The following is a 27,562-nucleotide window of genomic DNA, read 5'->3' on the forward strand; positions in this document are numbered from 1 at the left end:
ATGCTTTTGTGGTTTTGAAGAGCGTTAAGCCAACACTGCATTATCATGTCAGACGAATGAAAACCGCGCGGGCATTAGGTGGTACATTTGGACGGCAAAGGAAGAAGACTTTCGGAGAATTAGAATTCGGTTGGGGGAAAGAAAAAAAAGTTAAAATATATATAAATAAAAATATTCAAGAGGGAGCGAAATGCGCCACAAAAAAAAAAAAAATACCTCGTTCAAAGTATTTTTCAATCGTGTAAGCGACGCGCGACGCGCTTTAAATAACGCGAAATGCGGCGTGGACAGGGAAAGAGAGAGAGAGAGAGAGACGGCGCGGGCCTTCCGTTCACCGTTAAAAGAGCGGTCTGACCGCAGAGTCGCTCTTACTACTGGCAAAGAGAATTTAGCGGCATCATTTCAGCGGCTGAAAAATGCGGGATGAAAAAAGCGAGACGAAAGAAGGAAAGAAAAAGAGAGAAAATACAAATAAAGAATTTCTACCGTCAGCTAGCAGACGACCTTCCACCGCTCCGGCGGTGAACGCACACTTATACCTCGTACGTGTGTACGCGTCGCCACGGGTTAAGGTGTATGTAGATTGCGGATAGCCCCGGGTTCGAGTGTATCCAGCGGTCCGGTGTTAACAGTATTTTTCAGTATCCCTGACGCACGTTTACACAGGGACGTCGATGTCCTTCGATTTCCATAAGCAGATTTCTGAGGTAAAGCGATGCCGCTCGTATATCCAGCCTCCCTTTACAATCATCCCTCTTTATGCGCAATGTTATATGCAGGGATATATATTCACCTGTGCCGACTGTATGACGTGCACGTGTATTCGCTACTTCTACACACGGATATCGCAAGGAATTTATACATCCGTGTGTAACTGTGTGTAAATTTATTATAATACCGTTCAATTAACACCTCTGTCATTCGCGCGCAACGCCCGTGACCAGTGTACACTCAGAGCCTCCAATTATGTTCCTATATCTTTTCCAGATTTTCGAACGATCCTGACGTCGAACAACAATTTGTATCCTTTACCGATATACCGCGTAATCCAGATTTTTCTTTTTTCGTTAGCGGAGGTGCGCCCCTGCTTGGCGCTCCGCGCTCGCTTTGTCAGTCTGTGGCCTAATTTATTTCGAGCACCGCGTTTGCCTGCGGACGACCCGCACGCCGAAAACTACACGGCATGAAAGCACATTCTTGCACAGTGGCTCGCGAGATTTTTTCATTTGTCCGGAGAGGTATGACATTGCGAAAATGTCGCACACGCGTTTTGCTGTTGAAACGGAATCATGAAGAGGAATTTTGGCGTTCAGGCCCCTCGTTTTTTTTTTTTACTCACGTTTCGATTTTGTGTAAAAAGAATAAGCGCGGGAGACCATCGTGCGCTCAGGCAAAACTTCGCTGATTCAGAAAATGACCCATGGCACGCTGAATCTCACAATCAGAGTTAACCGATAAACTCCTCCGTCGTCGCCACGATTTTCACCCGGATTCGCAGGCTCTCTTGTATAAAATCCACAGGATTTCGACGCCTCGTCGAAAGTCCTCGATCGACGTGATTCGTCTTCTTTGTCGCTGGGTGGATAGTTGGATAAAAATGGAGAAGTGGAAAAGATAGACGATTGTACTCCGTTCGGTATGATGGTATCGCTTTTATGTACCTCTGTTCAGAGAATTTGCAATTTCAGTCTTTATATATATTATGTATAAGTGACGTATGTACACATATATCGTTTATATACGGACGTGCCACAGGTTCGTAGGTACGTCGACTGAACTCGCTTACTCACGTCGCTGTCTCGCTCTATTCTCTCCTTTTCCCTCCCTCGTACGTTGTGAGACTTTCTCATTTTCTGGAAACGTTCTGCTTTTTTTTCTTCAATTTTTTTTTTTTTCATTTTTCTTTTTTCGAAAAGGTGAAACGTCGCGACGCGGCGAACTGTGGCAGTAGGCGTGCGAAGGTTGGTCTGGGTGACGCGATGCGGCGATGGAAGCCAGAAAACGGGAGCGATTCTTTAGGTTCGGGTTTCGTAATGAGATTTTTCTCAAAACTCGAGAATGTGGGGTAAACTTTGGTATATAGAAGGCGCTAAGGATACCGAGAGGGTTCTTCCGAGAGAAACAGAGGGTGAAACGACTAAAAAGTGGCAACCAAAGTCTGCAACTTATTATACGGCAGGCAGAGTCAGTCAGCCACCGGAACGCTTTCCAAAAAACAGCCCGTTATATCAGTCGGCTGATAATTTTTTTCCCTCACCTTTCTGTAATTAAAAATCAATCGATCGCGCGGTCTGTGCCTTTCGATCGTCCGGGAAAATGAAAATAGCAATCGAGAAAGCGAGTTGGGGCGGCGAGAGGGAGGGGGTGCAAAGAAAAATTCTCATGGCTAATTCTTCGTGCTCTGTTTTTTGACATACAGTAAAGGTCTACCGGCTGTATACGTAGGTATTACCGAGTGGCCAATCTTCCGACTAACCCCATAGAATTTATAAGCCTTTCCAATTAAGTCTTACGTGCCTGGAAGACAAACGTTTCTCCCGAGTCGTTAATTGTTAACTTTAGCGGGGGCTGCGCCGCCGTCCGCTTCTGGAGTGACGAGGGGCTCGAGCGACTCTGTGGCAGTTGAGTTTACGTGGGAGCTGCGCCCCCCCGCCCCCCCCCCCTCCCCCCCGCCCCTGCCCTTGCAACCCCCTTCGAGAATTCAAATAAGAGGCACGTGTTCCAAAATCGAGAAGGAGAAGAAGATAAAGAAGAAGATGAAGAAGAAGAAAGGGAATGAAAACTAGAGCGAGCTTTGGCATGCCCCCCAACCTTCAACCCGCCCTCGTAATATACGTTATACGTATAATACATATCTATGTATACGTATACATTGTTTATATAAAATTAGTACGTGGGCTGAAAATAATTAATCAACTTGACAAGGAGACTAATGAATCACGAGATAATAGGTGAGGATGAGAAAATAAAAAATGAAAGAAACACGTTATTTCGATTCATTTGGTTTGAGGAAAATCATCGGATGAATACCCTGTGTATGTTTCGATTCGATTATTCGTTTTTTTCTTTTGTCAATATTTTTCATCCCATAACGAAATAAATTGCTTCGGAAAATTTTCTTTTCTTCGAATACATCGAACGCCGTTTATTAAGCCTTGCGGGATGAGTCAATCGGGGGTCAGCAGCACCAGTGATTATAAGTCACCGCTCTACTCGCGATCGACTTTAATTAATGAATGTCGACTACTCCCTATAGTTAGAACTTTATCGCCAAACTGTAGGTAGTCGTAGGTATTCGTTATTGGTTATTTCGTTCGTTCGTTCGGATGATTCATAGTGGTTATTCGATACCCTGCACTTGGATATTTGATATTTTCATAATATCGATAACCCGCTCGCTCGCTGCACAAGGATGTACGTATTCAAAAAAAATTGTTCTCTGCTTCGGAATGCAAAATTGGAGGTATTGTTCGAAAACTATCTTGTTTTCTTTTTTTCTTTCTATGGACGTTTTATACGAAAGCGATCTGTAAACGAGATTTATTACGCGTTTTTGTAAAACAAAAAAAAAAAAACAAAACAAAAAAACAATTAGAAATCAGGCAAGAATCCTCCAGATATTATTCAAACATCGAATTCGGATGGTCTCCCCTTTGGCGTACCCGGAAATTCAATCGACAATCGGCAGATGTATCCGAATTGAAATTCGTAAGGAATAGAAAACGTCGCATACCTCCGGTACATCGAAATGCTTTAATTTACATTCCAATGATGTACAAGCTTTGAGTAGTCCGGTGAAATTGGATTTCCCGAATAATGTAGATTATATACGCGTTATGTAAGCGAATGAAATCGCTCCGCGAAAAAATTAACCATCCAAAAATACGTCGCAAAGATGACCGATTAGCATTATGAAAAAAATTATCGAAAATAAGGGGGGAAAAAAAAAAACACAAAACTCAAGGTGAATCGAAGTGAATGACGACGTACTGGGTGAGTTCTTTGAAGTGACCAACACCGCGATTATCTCCGAGACGGAAGACGATGTCAAAAAATATTTCGGACGAGGGCATTTCGGTTTTTGGGAGTTAATCGCGGTGCTCACTGCAAAAAGCGGGGAGCGATAAATAATGTATTGCGGATCCGTGTCGTGCGAATAAGTGTAGGTAATACAAAGATAGGAGGAATGAGAACGTGGAAACGGTATGAAATTCACCAAAAAAAAATGAACAACGAAAAGAGAAACGAAACACCGGTTGACGTCGGCATAAGCTAGCCGCGAGGCATTTTTAAAAGTGTAACGTTCAATTTTAATAAAAACGAGGGTATCTCCCGGTATTTACCCTCATTCCCGCGAGCGGAGCGCTTCTTTTTTTCTAATTTCAAATATCAGATAGTCGACACGTCTGGTATCTCGAGCTGATGTTACAGTCTACGAGGACCGCAAAGCGCCGGTGAAGAACCCTCGAAAGAACCTGGATGAGTCGTGGAGCAGATCCCAACGTTGATCTTCCTAAGCCGCGTGCATAAATAGCTGTATTCACAGTGATGTATATCGTACAACGTTGTACGTAGCCTCTATACGTTTGATACGAATGAGCAGCGAACACTTTTTCGTTATTTTCTGTTTTTTCTTTCATTCGTGAATAAATATGAAAAAAAAAAAGTATCCTACACGTAGATTGGGTTGTTTTGAAGGGGTGGGCTGTACAGATAACGAGGGAGAAGGAAAACAGAAAATCTTGTATGAATTATTTCTTTGAGAATTTACCGCGTGGAGGTTCGTGTTTTACGCGTTTTATATAGAAAATTCTCATACCAAGCTATATCTTATTCGTTAGCTAGCGTGATAAAGGAGATAAGGTCGTTATCGACCGCCCGCATGCTCTCCCGTATCACGCCCTTTTTTTTTTGCGGTTTTGGTTCTTTCGTTGTTTTTCGTTTCAGTTTGTTTCAGTTGTTTTGTTTTTCGTTGTTTTTTTTTTTCTTTTTTTTTTTTTCTTTTTTGTTCATACAAATTTTCTTTCCTCTCTTATTTTCTTTCTTTTACCCCCACCCCCCCTAACTGACGAGAACCTTGAATTCTCACGCGATGCAGCTTTTATATCGCATAAATATTGAGAGAAAAAAAGCGAGCATTTTACACCCCCAATTTACACGGATACGATCCGCGTTTTACGATCGCATACACTCCCTTGATTGGCATAACATTGAATATAAGTACGCGCATCGTGTCTACGGGAAATTGTTTTTTCAAGAAAAAATGGATCGTACCGCATCCGCGCTTTTTGGAAAGGGAAGATTTTCGAAAGCAATCGCAATGTACCATTTATATAACAGGAAAAGTTTACATACCTCTCAAACTTATGATTCTCGAAATTTCCAGGACCCGCAACAGTTTCGTCATCCTTGAGGGATTATAGGTAATAAGAATGTTGTCGTGTAAAACCGTGTAAAACTTTACACGGGGTATACGAGACGCGATATAAGTAGAACCAAAGATCGATTGAATCGGAAGGAAAATCCGTGCAAAAACGCGAATGAGAAAAAACAATTGAAAGAAGCTCGACATCACCTGTCCCGATTACTAAAACACGTTCGACGCCATATAATGTTAAACTCGTTCAAATATTCGATATTACAGTCGTTGTTTTTCGCATTGATATCGGCTAATAATTGACCGGCAAAAACCTACTCGATATTTTTTCGCTGCGGAACGGTACGGTGTGGTTGGGTAAAATGGTCGTGGGTATCGAGAACGAAAATTCTGTCCGGTAATCGGAATTAACGCTATATTACAGATGTGACGTGGCTTTTCAAGTTGAACGTAAAAACGGCGGGGGTTCCCGTATCCGCGCGCGAATTCACCCTTACATTTGTCGTTCCATTCGTGTCAAACACACATCTACGATATAACCGTGCACACGGTTGCTACGCGTATAAAAATTGACCGACCTTATCCGAAATACAGGGAAACACGTCTGCCAGTTTCCCGCACACGATGTACACGTACCTACATATATCTATATCGATATAAAAGCAGGTGGCGTATAATACGTTCATTACACGTGTAATTCAGCTCGTAAAAAGATTCCGCATTCGCGGGAGGGACGTAAAACGAAATTAAAAAGGTACTCGAATACCTCGAGGCAAACACCTACACACACGCATATATTGTGTCAACGTGTGTCCCCTCCCTCCCCCCCACCCCCGTGCCCCCCCTCCGCCCCCTCGCCGTCACCCCTTCAGCCAACTACTTTATAAGCTTGTTGTACATATACAATTATACTCCGAGCAAATGTGGAGAAGTAGGAGGGTAGGCATGCATACCATACGTACTTGTGTACATTTTTGCGCTAAATGGAAGCTGTTTTCTTCGTTTAATGGCATCTAATTTAAAAAGAAAAAAGTAAATAAATAAAATAAAACACATAACAACCTCGGACGAACGCGTGGCCTTCTTCACGTCCGCGTGTATAACTTTCGCGCGAAGAATAAAACGTGCGAAGCAATGCTCTGGTGTTTAAAAGAGTCATTAAACAAAACTTTTCGGATTGGTCGAGGAGGTGTGTGTGTATACCTATATATGAAACACATGTACACGTATACATACGAACAGGAACGACGTATGTAGAGAGATATGAAATATATACGAGAGAAATTTTAAAAAACAAAATCGCCAAGGTACTCCGCATCGGATAAAAGGGATGGGTTCTTCTTTTCTCTTCGTTTTATGTTTCTCCCGGTGTAAACCAAACTTGGCAATAATCATACACCTCCGTCACACCCTACAGCTGTTACTCTGCGTTACCGCGCACAGTTCGCGTTCCACTGACCTTTTAGAGGTGTAACGCACAAGAGATTTACGACCGCCATCGTTCTCAAAGATAGCCTCTTGTTTTACGAGAATTTCCCTCTGTCTCATACCTGCCACAGTATACACATGCACGAGTATGAGTATGAGGTATACCCTGGTTACGTACGTATCTACCTATATGTATACCTGTATGCGCTTCGGGTATTTATCTATACCCCGACCTGAAATTCGGATACCTGGAAAATTGTTCCGCAGCGAAACGTGGATGCATCGGATATTTCTTGTTTCATACTTTATCAACGAAACGCACGCATTCGATTCGACGGACATTTTATTCAATTAACGTTATTGTTTTGTTCAATTTTTTTTTTTTCTTTTTTTTTTGTTTTGGTTGCACACACCAGACGGCAACAGCGGGTACACGACACGTATAATTTGGCAAATCCGTGACGATCATTCCTCTGACGACTGCATGCGACAGCTGTGGTTAGATACGGTGAGCTTTTCCATCAAGGAATTAACGAATACCAACCGAGTTTACGTCGTAAATATCTGCCAAATAAATTAAATAGAACGGCAATGCCAGCGGCGACGATGGAAATGGTTATTTAAATCGTTCTGCGGTTACTTCGAGGAAGAGATAGGAACGTCATGTGGCGCTTCGCGCGAGAATGAGGAGAGGAGGACGGGAATCGGTTGACGTCGAGAAGTCAACCTCCAGAACTCCGGACGAAGCGAGCCCGGGCCTTCTACTCGTGGCGACGGAAAATTCGCCCCGACCAAAACTTTCCCCGAGAGTCGCGCTTGGAAAAGTTTCCGATTCCCTTTTTTCGTTATTTTTCATATTTTTTCTCATCGTATTATTATGGTTATAGGTTTTTAGCATTTTTTTTTTTTTTGTTTTTTTGTTTTCTTTTTTCGTTTTTATATTATGCTGCCGTTGACATAATTCATCTCGTCCAATTAGATTCGAATATTATTCTGGAAAGAAGAAGAAAGTCGAAACTAGGTCGATTTCAAATATTTTCGTCCTCTCCCCTATACATATACATATACGTATACATCACCACCTTATACAACGACGGATCCTGAGGAGAAAAAATAAATGAAAAAGCGAAACGACAAAAAGGAAACCTCGAAATCATTTCGCTCGCTAAGACAACGTTTTTTTCGGGTAACCGCGAAAACTTTGGAGAAAAAAAAAAAACTGTACATCTGCGTATAGATGAAGCTACGTTATTATTGTAACTTGGAATGCGAATAGTGTTACATACCTATACCCATATCGTGGTCGTCGCCTGTGGAATTTTTCGTTTCGTTCGTATTTTATTTTTTTTTTATTAGAAAATCCAAGTGATTATTCATCACGTACAACACGTACGCGTTGTACCCCTCGAAGAATAAAGGAATGAAAAACGGTCGCGTCTAATAAAAATTAGATTAAGGAAATAATGAAAATTGAAACTCTCAGACAGGGATATAGGCGCGGTAACGCCGTGTCTCCAGATTCCAGTCAACTCGAGTCCTTCCAGCGTATTGTGTGTGTGGTGGATTATATAGCGCGCTGTTCCGAAATCATGTGTTAGGGTTATTTGGATTTACCGTAGTTGCGAAACGTTAAATAATTAACATCGCCAAGGGGATTTTCCCCAGTTTCCCGCATCTCGGCCCCTTTCCATTCACTTCCCCTGTTCCCGCACCTTCTATACGGTAATACTCTTCATTCTCGGTGTACATAACTATGGAGTAACATTATGTACTCTCCGCACCCCTTGCTAATACACGATTACATTACATTACATTATATACGTATTATATACATATGTATGTGCGCGGTAGTGAACCGAACAGGTTGGGTTAGTTTTTATTAGCTAGAGAGCCGTGGAACGAGTCGCCCGTTCTTATCTGTTTTATTTCGCCGACATTTCCCGGTTAACATGGAAAATGTTGTGCACCTCTGTTACTCACGCAAATGTTATACCAACCAACAGTGCGCACCTAGAACAGACGGGAAATGTAATTGAGATCTTTGATCGTCGGAATTTTATTCGTCTACCCTGCGGCGAAAATCGATGAGAAAAACCCTTCGAATGGAGGTGTTTTCGTTGGTCCTTTTTTTTTTTTTTTTGCAAATTAATTTTAGTATATCACTCTCTCGCCTGTGGCCCGTAATTCGGATTATTTTTTCCCGAGTATTTATGTGCACGGATAAAATAGAGCACTGTAAATTTTTCACCGATGCGCCGATCCGATTCGTCGAAGCGTCCTTTATTTTTAGAACATTTTTTCTAAAAATTACATAGGAAACAAACGCGCGCGTAATATCGTAACGCGAAACTTCGTCAAATTGACAAATCACGATTATGTGAATACGAAGCACGCCCACTAGCTCGTTAAACAGCGATAAACATACGCAAACACTTCCTTGAATTTGCAACTCATTAAAACGTTTCACCGAACGATTTCGCGCCGCGCTCGCATCTACCTTCATCCCTCGTACACCGTAGGTAACTACGTCAAAACTTCACACCTTTCAATTAGCATTATCATATCATCCTCCCTATCGATATTCGCAGATAACATTATATGCGACGATATCTCTTCATCCGCGACGAGTGAACACGAGTTGAAGAGAAATAAAAAAAAATTAAAAAAAAATGAAAAAAAAAAACAACCATCTGGATTTATGAAAATATAAATAACGAAGAATATATTTTCAACGGTATCATAATAACAACGAGCAAATTTTGCACAAGACTAACGAGTCAGCTTCACCCCTTTGATTGGGATGATAAATTCCGTTGAATCCATCAGATATATGTATAAGCGTACCTACATCGTGCGATTGCAAGTTCGAATTGTAAGACGGCGCGACTACTGCTGCATGACTTGTATAGTAGCAGCGAAAGCGAAATCGGCAAATTGGTGAAAATTCGGATAGCGAAGGTCTGAAGTGAGTAAAAAAAAATGGGATAACTATATGGGAAAGTAAATGAAACGTATATATGCGGAAATTTTTTTTCTTTCCTCTACGCCGCCACATCGCCTCGTACCTACCCCACATATTTCTTATGTATTAAATTTTTGTTTCATTATTAAACGCGAGTAGTACGATACACGCACATACGCCTACGGTACGTAAAACGGTGCCTTTCGCCGTTTGCATACAGCTGCGCGCAGCGTTTCGTTTCATTTTACAATTTGAATATACATAAAATTACAGTGCAGTATACGAGGGTGCGCTTATTTTCAGGATGTGTAATACGAAAAACAGCACACATACCGCGGTACAGGTATGATACGTATTGAGGTACAAATTAGAGCATTACGCTTTCTTACCGCGCTCCCTAGACGCGGAGAGCCGCACCCGGTTTCCCCGTCGTATCGTATCGCCCCTTTCGAGTGAGAAAAGGAAGTTGAGCGAAATTACTTGTTTCCTGCAACTGCGCCGATCCGCGCTCGGGAGTAACGCGGCCGGTAGCCACACTTTCGTTATAGGTAGTTGCGGCAAAGCGCGGCTCACGGTACAGATGCAGATGCCTCGTGCCGCAAGTTTGCAATCGGGTAAATAACCGCACTAAGATCGCCGTCCCCTTACTCCCTCCTCATCGCTTTTCCCCAGACCTTATACTTGGTTAGGTATAACCGGGACGAAATTTTTTACGACGTGCACGAAAAGTTATTCAAATTTACTCGAGCGCCCACTGTCCGCTTTGCAAAAGAGATCCTGTAAATTTGAGCGGGTGCATCACACCACACGTTCTATGATCTCATAATGGATATATAAAGATTCGACCCGCAGGTTTCGATTCCAATCATCGGAGGGCAAAAAAAATTCCGATCGCACGAACGAGCCCTTTCTGTGGAACCAAAGTTCCAAATCATCGATGTTGTTTAATTATTTTTTTTTTTTTTTATCGTTTATCACTTTTTTGGATTGAAAAAAAATTGAGGACAGTTTCCAGTGTTTTGGTATTCTTTCGATGGAAACGAAATTCGAAAAGATTTTTTTTTTTTAAATTGTTTTCAGATTTGGAGAACTGGAGATTTTCGAGATAGCTGATCAAGCTCCAACACCATCGAAGATTTTCCGGGTGCAGAGAAAAAAACCTTTTACCAAAGAAATATAAAATCAAATGATAAAGGTCAGATCCCCATAATAACTCGACGGAAAATTTCACGTTATATATTCCTATTTCATGTTCAATATATCTATGTTTGTACTGTCGTATTAATTTTTTTTCTTTTCTGCAAATTTCCTCCGACCGCTGCGGTGAAAAAAAAATCTTTTTGCTTTGGACGTTGAAGACTTCAAATTACAGCTTTGACGGAACATATAAGAAACGCAATGGAAATTGTTTCTCATAAAACAGAAACGCCACATTTCCTTATATTTTTATTCCTGTCAATTGAACTCGAGAAAATTATTTTTTTTTACTTTTTTCTTTTCCAATTTACGGAACGTCTATCGGACAAAGGACGCCAATACGATAAGCCTCGCGCGCGGTTCAATTTTTTTTATTCTTTCATTTTTCATTTTTTTTTTTTTTTTTTTTTCATTTTTTTTTTTTTTTCTACCCAAATGGCTTTCGGTCGCGTAAACATCCGCGGATTAAGCTCGTAAATTAGGGAGGAAAATTACAGATACGTTGTTCCTACGTTACTCTCTCTGAAAATATTTCAGCGCCTTTCAAACGCGAAGCTGTAAATTTTATATCTCATATACGTAGGTACGTACGAACACACCTATGTACGTACACAAACATACATACGCATACAATTGACAATACAGTGTACAGGCGAACCTACCCACGATATTATTGTCTCCTTTCTCCCCTCACATTTTCGAGGGTTGTTTAACAGGATTAACGATATCATCCTCCCCCTCTCCTTCTCTTTCCCTCCCCCTCTTTTTGTTTTTGAATCTCGAAACCAATTTTGAAAATTCAATTTATTCCAGGGGCTATGTAGACAATAGGGTGGTCCTCGACAGGGGTGTTTTCGAATTTTGATGCTCCCAGGGGCTCAAACACTTCCTAATGAATAAAAAAAAAAAATTAATTGAAAAACTGAGCTCTGAATATCAACTTTAACAATAAGATATCTAGTCCGCATTGCCACCGAATTTCCTTGTGAAAATAACGTGGAAAAAAACATTTTTTATTCCTTGAAATTTTACAAGTGTTCTGATTCTATTGATAATTTTATATAGATTGAACTTTGACTTTTGGAACGGTAGGTTCAGCGAAATATCATTGGAGACCTTTTTCGTAGGTAGGAAAAAAAAAAAGATTTCCCATGTTATTTCCAAAGGAAACTTTGTTTTTTTCTTCAACTTGCGGTTGAAGTTACACATGCGCACAATGTACTTGAGAAATTTCTCAAATAATAATTTCGTAGAAATATCAGTCGATTTTAGGATTGAATAATAATCGCACGTGACCGTTTCACTCGGGAATTCGCGGAATTACGTAGGATAAATTCCGATTTAAAAAATTAGCGATAACGTTACGGCGAAATGTTTGAAGATAATTAAGCGGGACGCTGGTAGTTGGCTGTTGGTGTTACCGTACCGTAAATTGTTATTATTATCGGTGCAGCGTGGGTCAGTGCATCTTGAGCAATCGAACGAATAGGAGAGCCGGGCGATTTTGGGCGGCAATGACGTTGGAAACTCGGCAACCTGGAGGTTTGCTGTAACGGGGAAAACTGTCGTCACGTTCAATTACGCGCCCCAGGGGTATACTCGCCTAGTCGGCAACCACCACCGTCCGCGCGCCGTCGATGTCGGAATAGCGCAAACGTCTCCCTTGGGAAGATGAGACGGCGGGGAGGAAAGAGGCGGGGATTCAACGTCGCTCGGTGTGAAGTTAGCCTCGGGTTCGGACTCTTGGATAAAACCCCCTTACCCTCGCCCACCCGCACCCTACGAATCGTGCACTCGATAACGTACCCCCCTTCGCAATTAACGTACAGCGACTATGCGATATCGCCATTTTGAAAAAAAAAACAAAAAAAATAAACGAGACTACAAAAAAAGCGAAGAGAAAATCGAGAATCAAGGTATTCGAAGAATCGCGTTCATCGTGGTACGTTGTAGGTACGTAACGGCGTTATCGGAATTCGATACATTTCCGGCTATGCCTGCGTTAAAATTTTCAACGGAAACCGCCGCGGTGAGATGAGAAAGATGGAATTACTTGCCCTCGTTTTTATTGACACTGAGCTGATGAGATTATACGGTTCGTTCGCATGAGCCAAACCGGCAAAAAGAAAGGTATATACAATTCGCGTTTCAAGTTTTGTTCAACAATAAACCAAAAAAACGACCAGTTCCTGTACAGACTGAAAATTCACGAAATTCTTTTCTAATTCCAAGAAAAGAGGTCTGGGCCCGTTAAGCGGCTCGCCGTAAACTCTAAGTAGGTACGTCGGGAATGTGTCCGGATCTAGAATCGTTTTTTGAGAAGATATTCAAATTTAGTGCGGACGAAAGGTCAGGGCGACGTTTCGAATCGCGTTCGATTCAACTGTATGTTTCAGGGAACGGTTCCAGGTGGGGCCACGGCGTACACCCTAGTATATAGGGATGAAGGAAGGAAATCGTATCTCCCTGGGGACGTCCTCTTCCTCTATCGCTTCGATTTATTGACAGTTTTTTTCCTCTCTTTTCCTCTCCGTCTCTCATTTTTTTCCCGTCTCTTTTTTATACACTTTTTCTTCTTTTACCCTCGTTCTCCGTACGCGCGGTGGTTGAAAAATCGCGCGAAATCCTCTTCCAAACGAATCAATTCAGCAACATAATTGAAAACGTCTCGGTTTGAAAAGGGTTTGATGTGATTGTGATAATTATTTTACGGTACCGTCACTTCTGATACGTTTTACGTAGCCGCTTATTATATAATCTGAACCAACCCAAATTTATTATTCATTATATATATAAACGGAAATTATAACGCAGATTCATATGTTCACCTCTCATATAACATTATACCTTGAAAATAATTAATGATTGAATAATCGGAAATAAAAAAATTGAAAAAAAAAAATAAATAAATAAATCATTCCGAAAACATTATCGAAGCACAGTTCATTACCTAATTGAAGTTAACGTCGATCAGCGATCATTTTTCCCATGATGCGGAAATTCTCAGGTTTGTGTACAAACGGTACAGACTGTACAGTAATTAATTACGAAATCAAAGATGGCTCCAGATCTGCAGAAGTAACTAAATTGGACAAGACGAACCGCGACGATGACGAGGGTAAGGTCGTCGAATGGTGTCCGATCTCCAGTTCCAATAGAGAACCGTACATTACCCTAGTAATTACCTCTGTGTACATACATATAATGTACACATACGTATGCTTCGGTACGGGCAAAGGTAGAGATTCGAGAGCGTATTCGGTACGTATGTATACATGGATGTATACATAAGATATGTGTAAACGTATTATAACTACTCGCCGTGCAACAGTACCGCGTGCGCGAACGAAGCGAGCAAATTGGTTCATGAAAGCGATGGTTAATTTTCAAGGTCCGGCCTTGTGATCTCGTAAATCGTGATTGTGGCTGGGATAAGGTCCGTTGAATATACGTTAAGGTCCGATGGAAATTCTGAAACTCAAAGGTTATTAAAGTTATCCGTAAAAGGGGTTTTCACAGTCAACGGCACGAAATTATTGTTGCTGGTTACGTTGTTAAACCAAACAACCCATACGTCTATCCAACCTTCTAAAAATGTTCACTCGTTCAAACTCTTCGGACTACAGGTAAGCCGTTCGAATCGAACGTTCAATTTTTTTGTCCACCTTCGTCCCATCTCCTACCCCCGAACGAACTGTGGACAGATTTTGTTTTCGAACACCGAACGAGAGGCCCATATTTTTAAATCGCGACGACGGAACGTACGTACAGCGTACGCATAACCCGCCGCGCGGATCGATCGACGAGTATTATATGTAAATGTAATTTATTAACCATCGTATCTTTCGGTGGCGTATAATGGGTGTAGGTACGCAATACCTGTTCGAGCGGTTGATCGCACTTGAACACGAAACCGGAGGCAATTGCCAGGTTCGAACGAGCGCCACCGGATGAACCTATACGCTATATACCACCTACCTACGGCCCACCCCCAGGGCGCGCACAATTCATTAGATTTCCATTTGTTTTCGCATTAGATCCAAGAGACAGTCTCAAGCGTGGGCGAGCGAGACTTTGCCAAGAGTTCGCGTATTTGTATTAGCCGCACGCTCGTCTTGTTTCGACAACACGTGGATTTAATTATGGATCCAAGCGAACGCGGCAGCAAGGTGGCAATCAAATCCCTGAATAGCAATTTTAGCTGCAGCGACGGCGGCAGAACCGGTTGGATGTTCGCCATCGATTGGTGTAGCGTGTCGAGGAGCTATTTCTTCGGTGCCGTACCGCAGTCCGACCTGGAGACAAGGTCCACGTTAATAGCGTGCCACGTGCCACCCTCGGAGTCCTAGACGTCCTCGACATGCATGTTTACGACTCCGGTCTCGGTGAGAGTCTCGACGTATAATATCCGATATACTTATTATACCGCTACTCAAAGCACCGCGGTTCCGCAACTCCGACAATAAGTCTCAGGGCTTCAGATTCCAGACTCAACAGGACTTCTCCCCCGAGCGACTCAAGTGTCTAAAACAGAGCTCGCGCCGCCCCCTCGTACCTTATGCGATCCCATGAATATTGAGCCGCTTCTTCCATAGCTCCTCGAGTCATGCATGTGTACGCCAAGAGGCGCCCAGATGGCACGGATCAAATGCGCATCCATATCCAATTCGCTGTATTAAGTGTATCTTATGAGAAAATGATACATCGATAATCAAGGTCGCCTAATGGGATTCACCTACGACCTTATTTTTACCGACTTGAGCACCGTCTGTATCAATTTTTTTTTTTTTTCGTTGCTTTTTCTTTTTCTATTAACAAAATGTCAATCAAACGTCCTGCGACTTTCACCCTCTCCGACCTACGCTTGGTTTTTTTTTTTTTTGTTTTTTTTTTTCTTCTTCCCTCCAATCGCTGGGGAATCCTCGATAACAATTTTCGGGATATGTATTCGATGCTGCGGGATCTTTTTCTTCCTTTTCTTCTCCCCCGACTGAAATCCCGACGGAGAATCTCGGTCGGATATATATTAATTTCTTTTTACCAATTGTTTCACATTTTTTTTTCATTACCACCGTCGCAAAATCGCAACCGGACACGTAAATATATATATATATTTTTTTTTGGCCGACAATATTCGCGCGAGGGATATCGCGTCGAGTACTCGAGGGGGAGATTTTTTTCCCTCCTTTTTTCGATAATTGGAAAAAAAAAAAGAGCGACAAAAATACACGATACTCTCTCGATACCCCGAGTACCCGCTATCGATATCTTACCCCCCCCCCCCCCCCCCTCGGTCATTTTCATTGGAAAAAAATTTTCATTCCCGAGCCATAAAACGATAGTGGTGCAAACGCGTCGCTCGAACGGATTCGTTTCGACATTTTCGAATGATATTTCGGTATCGCACTTCTTAGTCGGGGATAAAACTTTCGTAAGAAAAGTAGTTACACCCGGAGTCACGGTATAATTTTCTTTTTATACGAGCGAGAGGAACGAACGGCCGTCGTATCTTTCGGGGAAACGAGGGAGGACCGCGCGCCCGAGAGGACGACGAAGGTCGTAAAACTCACAAAGTCGAGTCGCTCCTCTTGCGACGTACCCTGTACTACGCGTACGGTGAAACTTATTGTTATTTCTGACAAAACAGAAGCGGATCGAGCCGCGCGTCGCGCGCGACACCTGCGATATCCCGGTTTCTGCGATAGGTGTACGTACGTACGTACAACGTGTAATTGCAGGGTAACGCGAGTAACAACTACCGACCACAAATAATAATGACTAATGCCCTATTTAGCGAGCTTCCAGTAGAATCCCTCGACAAATGTGTTTATACACCTCGGTTGAGCGCGAAATAGTAGCTGAGCTCTAGAAATTCCAGGTTTATACCTGTATACGTACGCGTGTGAATACATATTCGCACGGCGTACGTATACAGCTATGTTTGCATAGGTAAAATAGCGAGCTACAGGTACAAGCGCACCCATACCTACGATATAAAGGTGAAACGCGTCGTCGCGATTTAACTGAAACATGCCCTACATTCAAAACTAAATTTGCGTACGTCGACGAGGAGAGCAGGTAGAAACGCAGCTTGCATTCGGCGAATATATACATACATATATACATATATATATATAATAAGTGTACACCCGACGATGACGTACAGATGAGATATTCTGAAAATCCTCTCATGTTACTAAAAGTTGTACGTACTATTCGGTACGTAGGTACGTACGGTACGTACATACGTACCTCCTAGTTTACCCGTGTGCATTATACGCTCGGGAATACGAAAGAGGAAGGAATCGCATGGATATAATATTGATCGATTTCTCGATTTATTCAACGATAAAATTATCCAACGAGTAAATAGAAAGTAAATATGGTATATATGCGCGCAGAGGAGTCTACACCTCGATAGATATATCTCCATTTATTGGACTTTGGCTCACAATCAGCCAGGTTTCCTACACGTAGCTTTCAATAACAATACCCAATTAACTGTTATCTCAAAGCCGCTTGAATTGACACGGGGCTAATATTACAATGTCTCTTTCGGAACGATCGAAAACGTCAGCTCCACTCGTGATTATTATTCACACCTTCTCAAAAGCGCGTCTATACGTATACGGAACCATCGCCGAACTTACTTACGATCGCTTCCGCGTCTATTAATAGCTCTCTCGCACTTCTCTTCTTAATCGAACGTCACTTATTATCAAATGATATCCATATTCCGTTAAGTAGAACCAGTTACGTTTTCACGGAGACGGGCGTATCGATGACGACGAAGAGGCAGATGTCGTTTAAGAGAAGAAAAAAAAAAAAAAAAAAACAAGAAAGAAAAGAAAAGAAACATTAATGCAGACGATATCGGAATTACCCGAGAACCGTGACGTTTACCCAACTTTTGCACTAATAATATCACTGTAGCAGGAGGGTAAAAAATTCAACCGTTACTTGAGCTCAACGTGTCACTTTAAGCGGCACCGTATTAAGCGGCTCGAAACCCACCAACCCCCTCAGCCATCCACTTGACAGCCACCCTCGCTAACGGCTCCTCGAGTAGCTGGTTCCAAAGCAGCGTATAATACGAAAGAAAAAGTCGGTCGTCGTCATCGTCGTAAAGCAACGTCGCGGGTGCCGCAAATGATACTAAAAAATGCAACTCTCCGCTGCAGGCGAGACGCTGCGGCCAGCGCCGCTCTTTTTGTTTTCTTTTCAGCTATTTTTTTTTTTTTTTTTTTTTTTAATACCTCATTCATACGATACAGGTATTATAGCGTCCGAGGGTAAGAAGGGGACGATGAATTCACACCTGCGGTAAAACGGTCGCGTCGTCGCGACGATGTACACGTCTCGTGAGTTTTCGGAATATTCGTTTACTCACCAGAACGTAGACGGCGAAGGGCATTACGAGGACGGCGACTAGAAGATCGGCGAGAGCCAGACTGACGATGAAATAGTTGGTGACCGTTTGCAGAGCACGTTCCCTCGCGACAGCCAGTATAACCAGTACGTTACCGAAAAGCGTTAGACACGGCACAACCACCAGTATCAAAGCCCACCAATTGTTAACGTTCGATTTATCAACGTCCGAATCGTCGCACTCGCCAGCCCCGTCAACGGATATGACGGAAGTACAATTCCCATTGCCGGATGTCGTGACGTTGAGGTTCGCTCCTTCGTAGTAGGAGGTTAGATTCGAGAAGGCCGTGTAATTCAATCTGTTTATGTAGTCGCTTATGTCGTCGAAAACGAAGAGATCGGATATCGGGGAGTAAGTCTCGTTCGTCGACGCCGACGACGAGGGCGACGACGACGACGACGAGGGCGAGACCGAGGACCCCGGAGTCGTCGTGTCGTTGAACAAACTTACGAGATCCGCGCTCAGGTCCACGGTAAAGCTGCCGTTCTCGTGTCGGTTTGTTACGTTCGTTCTGTAACCGTCTTTACCGGGGTCCCTCAGAAGGTCGGAGCTATCGTTGACTCCCACCGCTGCTTCCGGCCGATCGTCGAACCTGTTGCTGCTCGGTAGTTGTGCGTCATAGTGACGCGCGATGCTGCGAACTGTTGCATTAATCCTCGCCGCCAAGTTGGTAAAGGGTGAGGACAACGCCTTTGGTTCCATGCTGTCGATAACCGAACGGCTGAACTTTGACCCTTTTCTCCTCCTTCTCCGCTTCTTACCCCTTTATTCGGGGTTTCGCTTTCCCTGTTTAGCCGCGACGAAAAAATCATGAAATTTTCGATTCCCGAGCCCACGAAGGTTTCCGCGTTCTACTTGCCATCTTTCCCTGTATCCTCCTCTTTCCGCTCGCCCACCTCCTCTTCGCCAACCTCCGCGCACTCTTCCTCTCGGACCTGAATCCGCTCCTTTGTCGCTCTCTGAAATACCTGTATTTTATTATGCCTCGACTTTCCTTTTACTCCACGTTTTTCCTCTCTCTTCTCTTTTCAAGCGCGAAACTTTCTGCAATACTCGTTCGAAAACCAGGCGAAGCTATCGGCCGCCCGGCTACGTTCAAGCTCCTCCGTCATCGTATATCCGGATATTTTAACAGTTCACTGTGCACCACTACGGATCGGAGACTCGATCGTTTCCTGAAACAGATAGAGGAATGTCATCGTCAAAGGTGTACCTTACCATTGAAGTAGATGGAAAACCTGCGAGAGAACATCCCTTTCGAACGACTCTACGCAGGAGGTACGACCTCCGGGTACTTCTCACGTACGCTAGCGTTAGGTCAGGTTGGGAATAATCCCCGAACGAATAGGAAAATAGGTGAGAACACGGTATGCACGTATGTTGTACGTAAAGGCAAACAATTGAATTTTTACACAGAAAACGGAAGGGAAATACATTGCCAACTGTGTTTGTCTGTACCTGAGCACATCTACTCCGTGAGCTCTGGATGTATTCTTTGATTGCTCGTGAGATGAAATCTCGTCGGTTCTTCGCGAACAACGAGACGCGAGCCGAGTGAAATTCGCGACTGTATAACGTGCGATCGCATTTCATTTAACTTTCCTCCGTTTAAACGCGCGAAAAGAATCTGAGTTTATTTTATTTCACTCTATTATTTTGTTTTTTTTCCTCTTACGCTACTTTCTTCCGCCGCTTCCTTTTCATCCGCGGAATAACAAGATTTTAGACTTACGAGCCTTTCGCGATGTCTACGATCTTGGCACCGTGTTTTCATATACGTTACATAGTTTTTCTCTTTTCTCTTTTTTTCTTCATCGCTCTTGAAAAACGCGCCGCGGGTGACACCTTAAGACGCGAAATCGACGCTCTGTCGCCGCTCGACGGGAGATGAAAGAGAAAAGTAGAAGAAAAAGAAGCGAGGCGAGAGAGAGGGGAAAAAATGAAGCAGAACGGAAATTACGTGTGATCTGCACTTCCAAGGACATTCGGCTCTGCCGTCACCCGCAACCCCCGCGACGGATCAGCAATCGGATCTAGAATAGCGGTAAGCGTGAGTGGATATAACACACTGTTCGGGTACCGTTCGACGTAGTATACGCCTTTAGATCGGCTAGCAGATATTTTTCGAACACTTTTCTTTCCGCACGTCCACATGCAAATAACCTCCGATGACGCTATACACCGTATAAATGTACATCCCGTGGCTTCGAGGGTCTCCGAGGAACCATGTTTTTTCCCTGCCTTTGTCTGAATTCAAGGCGATTTACGTACGTATATTTTAGTTTTTTTTTTTTATTATTCTCTTATTATACGCCAGTTTTTATCAACGAATAGCGGTGTATTACCTATACGTAGGTACGGGGAAAGCGGTAAAACTTTTTCCCATTCGAAGGAGTTTCCGTCGTACATCTACGTATGTACATACAAATATCGGTTGAAATACCCTTCCGCGGATGGATGTATGAGCGCGAGCGCAATAGTCAACTGTGCTAAACCACCTCAGCGCGAATCACCATTCAAATCGAATAGTCAATAGTCAACATCAACGTGACCGCCGCCGCAGCCGCTGTACACCGTTCTATCCACAACGGCGATAACCTTCTAGCTTAGAAAACGATTTCGCCAAGGATAACGCGAGGGTGAAATGCAAAAGGAAAAGAAACCGTACGCGGTATTCCGGGTTACGACCACCCATAAGACATCCCAAGAACAACACACGTGATTGCAACTGCAGCGGAAAAGGAATACCGAAGGATCATCTAAACTCTTATTCTTCTAATATACAAGGTGCGGACCGAAAACGCACCGGCGCGGGCGTACGTCCAAAACTACTCTTCGTACGTACCTCGGGACTTACTTAGCCCATGAAGAGCGGAAGTTAACATCACGTGGTGCGATTTGTAACGGACCGGAATTAAGGGGACAATGTGCGATTCTTTTTTTTTTTTTATCGTAGACTTTTCGAGAAGTCGACGGGAGTGAGTGAAAATTTTCGAACGAGTTCAAATAGCCGTTCCAGGGACGAGGGATCCAATTTCTGTAGTTTCGACGGACCGAAAACTCGGTGCTCTAGTTTCATCGACCTTTCGAAATTCGTAAATTTATTTCGACCCGCTAATTTGATTTTCATTTTTATTGCGCTTTACCGCCACCCTGTATAACAAGCGCGTTCATACAGCGCTACGAGACGTCTCTATCTATGAGCGAAAGTTGCGGTAAAAGCTTCCTGCCAAGGGAAAGAAGCTTCTTCGGCAACGAGGGGCAGATATTATTACGGGTTGCATCCCTTCGCCCGGGGCGACTCATTCCGCGATCTCGTAGACCGAGCTACTGGATTCGGAGCGTCGGGAGCCACTTAAAGACAGAAATTGCCTCATCTGTCCAACGAACCAGCATCCAGAGACGTCGTGCCGGGCTTCCGTTCGTCCGTTCATTGGCTTGTTCCCGCAGTGACCCTCTTTCCTACCGCGGCGGCGTAGGTATGTACGACGTATGTACCTACCCATATCCCTTACATAGCTATGCCCCCCACCTATGTATCCGCCGGTTATAGAATCCGAGGAGGAATAAACTTTTCTCGTACCATTCTGTCCTCGGTATTCAAATTATTCGGGGCAACTATCCCCCCCGCCCCCGTCTCGGATAGGGATAAACGGATGAGAGCGGAGGGTACGCATTCCGTTTCGTTGCTGCGTCGGCGCGTACGAGATAATTACCCTCGGTCGTCGGTGTCGCCGCGAGTGGCCTTCGCCAGGGATCGCGCGAGGGACGCGTTTCGACGCGTCGGCTGGGACAATAACAGACATGAAATAAACACGCGGTAGGTATACCGCGGAATCGTGAGGACGGTGTTCGCCGAGTGGGAGAGTGTGTGTGCGCTGTGTACGTACGTACCTGCACGCGCAGGTGGGGGTACACTGCGAAACGTATTGTCGAGAGTAACTGGAAGGTGACACGCGACTTTGTATACGTACGTCCATATAACGTGGACGCGTAATGTGTATAAGGGTAGTTTTTTGGCCTGGCCAGCTGCTCGACGGTAACAGATATACGCGTACGAAAGTAAGAATATTTCGAGATTGTAATTAAGAGAGCGTTGGAAAAATGAAGGATCATCGCCGCCGCGAGATACCCCTGATACCTGTGAACATGTTACACGCGCACTTGTATGTACCTACAGATCAATCGAGCGGTCGTTCAATTTCCGAGAAATATCGATTCGAGGTGAATTTAGTCGATCGTCGCCACGGGCGACAGAAATTCACACAGCATCCCTCATCGTTATCGTTGATTATAAAACGCGTGTAATTTACAGTTGATTTACAAATGTGAAGAACTGAATTATCGAACGATTGAATAATCAACGTCGCGACAAGAAATGTCTGTTTTATTTTGCCTCGAAGAATGTATGTACGTAGAAAGCATCGAGTTACGTTAAACTAGCGATAGAATTTTATGGGATACGCATGTATGTACGTATAATACGTTATACGTCTAAACTTGGTCTATTCGGTATCGACCTTCAGACAAACGTTAGTCGGTACAAACAGATTATAAAACTTGGAAATTTCATGGAGAAACATTGATTTAAGCTTCGGACCATCCATAGTCTAGACTGATTTACGAGTGTTTTGTTGTTTTTTTTTTGTTCACCAAACACAAATATCAAATGAAAAAATACTCGATCTACGAAGTGAATCTAACAAGTAAGCGAGAAGAAACGGTGAATTATATTATGGAACGTAAGCCTGACGGTTCTTAAATCGTTGGAAATTTGATAACCTAAATGTAAACCCAGCGCAGCTTGGTTTTCAATTTTCAATTTTTACTTTCAGAGGTTTATAACATGTTCGACATTTTACCAACATAAAAGTATGGATCCGGACTCGCATTAATCGCACGACAATACGTACCGCGTATGTACATATACACCTGTTAATACACCGCGAGTCGAAGTAGGTACGGCGGTTTTCGCGAAACGCGCCTCCGAGTGAGGTAAGAGCGTCCACGCTTTTGACTCCTAAAGAGAAATGGCACCCCCTGGCGCGCGCGTGAGGTCGCGCGGAGCTTATCCCGGTTATACGCGTTTATGAAAATAATGTTTAAAATTAAAAATACCCGGACCGTATTAAAGTAATAATGAGCGAAGAACGAGGCGTGGGATTAAATTATCCGGGTTACTTGCAAATCCGCCATTTCACCGCGGATACACCTGCGCGATGTATTGCCCGACCGAAAGAAACCGCACGTCATTTTTTTAAAACCTTTCGAGCGGAACGTTTCGCAGCCGCAAAAACAAGCAAAATTGAAAAATAAAAATATTTACCTACGACGTACCCACGTATTTCCGTCTCAGGGGACGAGCGGGGAACGGAATCGGCGCGAGTCGAACCCCCCTATTTTCCGTCGACTCGAATTCCAGCGAATACACAGAATTATAATTTAACGAAAAACTAATCTCTCCTCATCGGGTTTTCCGAGTGATTATAACAGCGGTGTGAGCTAGGAACTCGGATCACGAATTAAATTAAATTAATTGAATTCCCGTGCAATTTGTTGCAATTTCTAAATATACTCATCGCGAAGAGCGCGGCAGGACGACCGACGTTCGCGAAAGTGGTCGCTTCGCTGTCTAAGCCACGGTATGGCATAAAACCGTCTATAACCGAACTGCTCGCTGCCGCCGCTACTGCAGGGTCACCTTAGATAAATTAATGAAATAATTACATAATTAATTACGGACAATTAACGCGAAGCTCCACTAATGACGCCTGCTTTCCTCTGCCACCCGTTCGCCCTATACCGCCGCCCATCCGCGCCCCCGATCCCTTTACGTGTTATACGGTAAAGGCGTCTTGCACATTCAGAAAATTATTTTAAGCCCGTAAAATTGGCTGGGTACCGAAGAAAATAAAGGACGGGTATAGGTCGGTACCTATTTATATAGCCGGGAGCGTTTTTTCGAAATATATAGCCTTTTCCTTTTTACGGAATTAACGGCTACGGCTTTTAAGCCCTAATGGTCCGAGCCGGGGGTTGAAAATAAAGTAAAATAAAATAAAAAGAATGATTTCTTTTCCTTTTTTTTTTTTTTCTTCTTCTTCTTTTTCAACGAATTCCACACGTAACACGGATTTCCTCGAGAGAGTTGCAATCCCTTATAACCCCCACGGGACGTACAGATGGAATTCAGAATCTGATCCCATCAGGAAATGAAAATGTAAGTGTATATGAAAACGCAGTGACTGTAGATAAAAACGTACCCTCTCGCACAACTCGAAATAAATAAAAAAAACAAAATAAAAATATTTACGTATACAATAACATACCTGTATATGTGTGCATAAAATGAAAACTCATCTCGCGTGGTGTTTTATTATGTATATGTATACAATATATATACATATATAGCGAGAGATCGTGCAGCGGTATGGGTAATTGTTCACACCCTGTACATACTATACAATATATAGATACCCGTACGTACGCATCCATAATTGCCCGCTATCGACGACCAACCTATCGTTCAAAATAATATCAGCGAAAGCTGTTGGCGTCTGAACGACTCTGAATATGTTATAAAATTAAAATGGCTACCGCATCCGCCGAGCGTATTTCTTTTCCTGCCATTTCGTCGTTTTCCCTTCTTCTCTCCCTTTAATCGAGTCGATTAGAGTAGAACTTGGGAGCGGATCAATCGTCTCGAGATAAAAGTAATATCCAGTCAAATTTCGTAGAATTTCGTTGGTCGAGCCGCCATTAGAGCCGGAGAATCGTTTAGAGGGGGTTCTTCGTCGTAGCGCGTACTATAAGTAAGACTTATTCATCCCCGAAATGCTTTTGCATGCATTTAAATGTCGAAGCTTTCGCGCGATTGCTGTTACCGAGGTGCCAACGGTTATTAGGTTGGTATTTTAACGGGCCTTGTACAAAGTCCTCGTTATACTCCGGTAGGCTTCGTACGATGAACGTAATCGCAGGACGCGCGTTTGCATCGGAATTGAAAATCTTTATCCACCACCACCGCACCACTCTGGACCCTTGCGAATCTCCTCGAGAGCAAATCGTAGCGATGCCCGAAAGATCAAAAAGTATAGAATCGGGTTATCTTTTCGTTGACTACAATAACCGCGACAATCTCCTGACTGATTCGTTAATTGATATAAACGTCATTCTAGTCACGTGGAACGAGCTTCTTATTTTCCCGATATTCCGAAAAATGCTTTTTTCTCTCCTTTGCAACGTTATTGCTTATCACTCTCCGTATAATACGTATTATACGCAGTCGTCGCCGTCTGGACCAAGTCAGTCCTGAATTCAGTTTCTATCTCATAGAAACTTGGAACAAAAAAATCGAAAGGCTACGTATCGTAAACGTCGTTTGTGATAATTAAAAAAAAAAAAAAAACTCTTACAATCAACGAAATACGTATACAGCGACTTACCATTGTTTAATTGGACCGCAGAACTTTATTTCACTTGGTTGCAGCGTCAAAGTGTTTTTTACACGGTTTACAGTAACGTAAAAGTTTATCACGGAAGTCGGTCTTCGGTATTATTCGTTATCGAAAATTTTATTGTTTTTCACAAAAAATTTTGCAACCTTCAACAAAAAGGGAAAATAATTATAAACAGAAATAAAAAATAATAATTATTCACAGGTGGTAGATTTTTTTTGTTTTTGTTTTTGTTTTTTTTTTTTTTTTGTTCTTCTTGTGACGGTTACGAATTTTGCAACACAGATATTAATGCCGCGATTTTATCCATTACTTTCGTGTTCGTGCAATTAAAATTTACGTTATATGTGTACGTATTGGCTGACAATAATTTCCGGTAGTTTTATGTACACAGGTTCCGTACTATGTACTATAATCATTTCCGAGCGATATACATGCGGGTATAATGTATGTACATAGATTGATAAATATGTACCGCCATTCGCGTCGGGAGCACCACGTGTAAAGCGGAGGTTATTTTTCCGCTTCTTATAAATCAATTTTTCGCTCTGAATGGGGAAAGCTTCAGCCGCGCCATTCACGAACGAAAATTGATTCAATATTTTTCATTACGATGAAAAAGTTATTCTCACGCGGGTATAGCAAACACTTCTTACACCGCGTAATACCCAAGCGACAATATTTTTCTTCTGATCATAATATTCCGCCGATGCGACGATCGAATAACGCAGGTTTGAGTGCACCTTACAGGTAAACAAGAGAAACGAAAAATCGTTCGAAAACACTGAAAAAATTTACGATCACGATCAAATCTGACAATTCATTGTAATACGTCTTCCCTTTAACATTCTCTACTCGAACACTCGTCCGTCTTTTTATTGTGACGTTCATCCGATTTATATGTTAGATTTTGTTCCCAAAAATTAATAACATTTTTATCGCACGCACTGCAGCTAGAATTTTCAATGTATCTTCCAACTTGTATCATCCGTTTGGTTTCTTTGACAATTCGACACTCTTTAACGAACGAACGAATCTAGGCGTACCTATCTTTGTTGATTGTTATCAATATTATTCGTAGGTAGATCGTACGTGAACGATGTTTGACCTTTTCGATTCCACGATTATTGGGTCTCACATGTTACGTTTATTTCATCAATCGTTTCGTATCTTTCAAAATAAATCAACGAAAGTAAATCACCCCCCTGGCCTCGCGATCGTTTCAATATTCATTTGCGATTATATCACTGAAAACGATCAGAAATCAAACGAATAAACTGGTTGAGAAATTCGAAATTTATCCCTCGAAGAAAAAAAAAAACCAAATATACAAAGAAAACGAAAAATGGGACGTTCGGGTCCGACGTCGTTTCTTTTATCCGTACATCTACGAGACGATAGAAATTTTCGCACGATTAACGCGACGACATTCCGACAGTTTTTTATGTCTCACTTTTAACAAAATTTCTTTCGTCCTCCCACCGATCAGCGCCAAGGAAAAAAATAAAAGAAAAAAAATACGACCCGACCGCGGCCCGCGAGCTAGGCGCTTATTCTTCTGAACGCCGAACCTCGACGCCCTCGGAGCTCAGAATTGTATTGGTATCCCGATAAGAGGGTGCCACGCTGTCGGCATCACCTGTACCTCGACCAGCCAGCGACCGACTGTGAGACACACGAACCTCCGAAGTCAAACGGGGTTGTACAGTCTC

At 42.9% G+C, this 27,562-nt stretch overlaps 1 protein-coding gene across 2 annotated transcripts in view; it reads right to left on the reverse strand.

Moving 5' to 3' along the window:
• The window catches only part of LOC105690923 (dopamine D2-like receptor), a 134,297-nt gene extending 106,772 nt beyond the window's left edge, over positions 1 to 27,525 (reverse strand). For both annotated transcript variants that reach the window (XM_048659875.1, XM_048659849.1), the window contains exons 1-2: positions 25,839 to 27,525; positions 18,355 to 19,568 (exon numbers count right to left, since the gene is read on the reverse strand). In XM_048659875.1, the coding sequence (XP_048515832.1) occupies positions 18,355 to 19,095 (741 nt within the window). In that variant the 5' untranslated portion in view covers positions 19,096 to 19,568; positions 25,839 to 27,525. The remainder of the gene's footprint in view (positions 1 to 18,354; positions 19,569 to 25,838) is intronic.
• Positions 27,526 to 27,562: the final 37 nt, after the last annotated feature.

The sequence above is a fragment of the Athalia rosae genome, chromosome 1 (genome assembly GCF_917208135.1).
Source record: "Athalia rosae chromosome 1, iyAthRosa1.1, whole genome shotgun sequence".
NCBI lineage: Eukaryota > Metazoa > Arthropoda > Insecta > Hymenoptera > Athaliidae > Athalia > Athalia rosae.